The following is a 2,117-nucleotide window of genomic DNA, read 5'->3' on the forward strand; positions in this document are numbered from 1 at the left end:
TATGTACTGGACAGACTGGCTGGGGCTGCAAACCTCTAACTTTGGGTTTCCAGCCCCGGGACAGCCAGCGCCCTGCGTCTGTTCCAGACCCCCAGTCTGTACCCTGCCAGTACAGGCTCCCAGGGCCCTGCAAGCGCTCTGCAAATTGAGACCTTCCAAATTAAACATTGCGGGTGCAAACAAATCAGCATTTTTGGAACTACATTTCGTTAGCTAATTTGTGACCAGCATAAACTTGGACCTCTTCCCACCAGATTGACTGGGTCAGACCTCAGTTCGATCGTTTCAGTGTTCTGAAAAATCTCATTAATTACCTGATTGGAAGTATTGATATTGAAAAGGAACATATCCTTCATGTAAATCCTTGGCATATTGTCCAAAAGCATTCCATAGAGAGGCATGTACAGGTTTGCTATTTGCGCCTGTTTTGCCTAAAAAAGAAAAGATACAACATAATGCTAAAGAAACTAATTAATGCATGCTAGTGGCTAAGGAAGTTTTATACATGTTTAGCTACTGTATGAACAAGCAAATGAAAAAGAATAACCAAACAGTTTCTTTACCGGCTCTGCGTATCGATCATCAAATGAATGCTTTGCCATTAAGTTTTTAAGCACAGCCAAAGCTAAGTGCCTGATATCCTGGTCTTCTTGCAAGGCAAAGCCGACCTCCCGCAGCAGGACTCCAATTAGAAAATGTTTACGACAAAATTCATTGGTCAGTGTGTACTCTGGAATATCTTGGAACAGAACAGACAAGAATGCTTAAATCAATATATAGGTTACCTAACACCACCCCCCATTTGCCAAATTTTCAATAACTTTCATTGATTGAATGCACTGTTAAACCTTAATTTCCTAATCTGACTGCCCCATTCTGCTCCCTCACCTGCTAGAATGAATTAATCTACTATCATTATTTCTCGAAATCATGCAGTTTTTACCATTCAATAATAAAAGACCATTTATATACACACTTCCATAAAAGAATCTCAGATGTTTTGCACATAAGACTATTCACTACTTTGAGGCACAGAATCCAAATTGTTGCCATATTCTAGAGTTCTAAACCACAAAGATCCAGACTAATTCTGCTTTTGAAAAAGGTGAATAACTTTTGCCTAAATTGGCCACAGTTCAGTGGCAGCAGTCAAAGTAAACCTTAAAGCTCTTGATGCACCATTCTGCTTTCTTCTTATGCACTTATTTTGTACATACCTGATGTTCGATATTCCTGTGTTGATTCTGAAGGCGTCACAGAGTCTTCATTTTTCATAAATATGAAACAAAAATAGGCAAAAAAAGCGGTTTTTTATTTAACTGTAAAAAACCCCAAAACTATTTGCTTTGTATCTTTTTTTTTTTCCCCACTAAATTTCACTCAAATTTGAATGAAACAGCTTCTATTGTTAAAGAAAGCTATGAGTGTCAGAACAGAACTCACGAACTCACGTTTTGGTGCTGAGAGCTGAAACAAAAAGGAGACAAGGGCCCACAGTTTGAGAGAAGCTGCGGAGAGATGATTCTGCCTTCCACTGCTTGATACCTTCCACTCTCAGCAACTTAAAGGACCACATCCCAAGTGAACTCCCCAGCGTTCACAGAAAACTGTCACAACTGGGAATTGTGCCCAGAGCTGAAATCCCAGTTCCTTTGAAACCAGAAGTACGCAGTACTGAGCATTGGCCACAAAGTTAGGTACGAAATCACAGATTTCAGTGCACGAGATGGAACGCACGGTGGCTGCTGGCTTTGGGGCATGAGCAGGGTGGATTCTCCCCTGCGGTAGAACACAGGCAAAACCTGTTCATCCTTCTCTGCAGAAGATGTGTTACACGCAGTATGCCCAGCCTTTGGAAGCAGCTCAGGAGGTATCACTAACAGATTCTGAAATGGGCCTCTCTCACCTCACTGCTCCAGGTAAAACACTGCAGAAGCCAAGAAAGTAAATGCACTTGGGAAAAAAGGGCTATTTTACACATGGGACCTGCCTGCCAGTCCCAGAGATACTCCGGAGGCAAAAGTACCAACAGCCTACTATCTGAGAGATGGATGTTTCTAAACTCCTGCTGCACGTCCAGTTCAGATGTTCCTCACGAAGGAGGGGCTGTCACACAG

General features: G+C 42.1%; 1 protein-coding gene across 1 annotated transcript in view; it reads right to left on the minus strand.

Annotated features, from left to right (window-relative positions):
- Positions 1 to 2,117, minus strand: part of DOCK10 (dedicator of cytokinesis 10) — a 136,324-nt gene that overhangs the window by 31,290 nt on the left and 102,917 nt on the right. Inside the window, exons 31-33 of the mRNA XM_009890246.1 lie at positions 1,218 to 1,262; positions 564 to 739; positions 271 to 431 (exon numbers count right to left, since the gene is read on the minus strand). Coding sequence (XP_009888548.1) covers positions 271 to 431; positions 564 to 739; positions 1,218 to 1,262 — 382 coding nt within the window. The remainder of the gene's footprint in view (positions 1 to 270; positions 432 to 563; positions 740 to 1,217; positions 1,263 to 2,117) is intronic.

Source organism: Charadrius vociferus, unplaced genomic scaffold (assembly GCF_000708025.1).
Source record: "Charadrius vociferus isolate BGI_N301 unplaced genomic scaffold, ASM70802v2 scaffold650, whole genome shotgun sequence".
Taxonomy (NCBI): Eukaryota; Metazoa; Chordata; class Aves; order Charadriiformes; family Charadriidae; genus Charadrius; species Charadrius vociferus.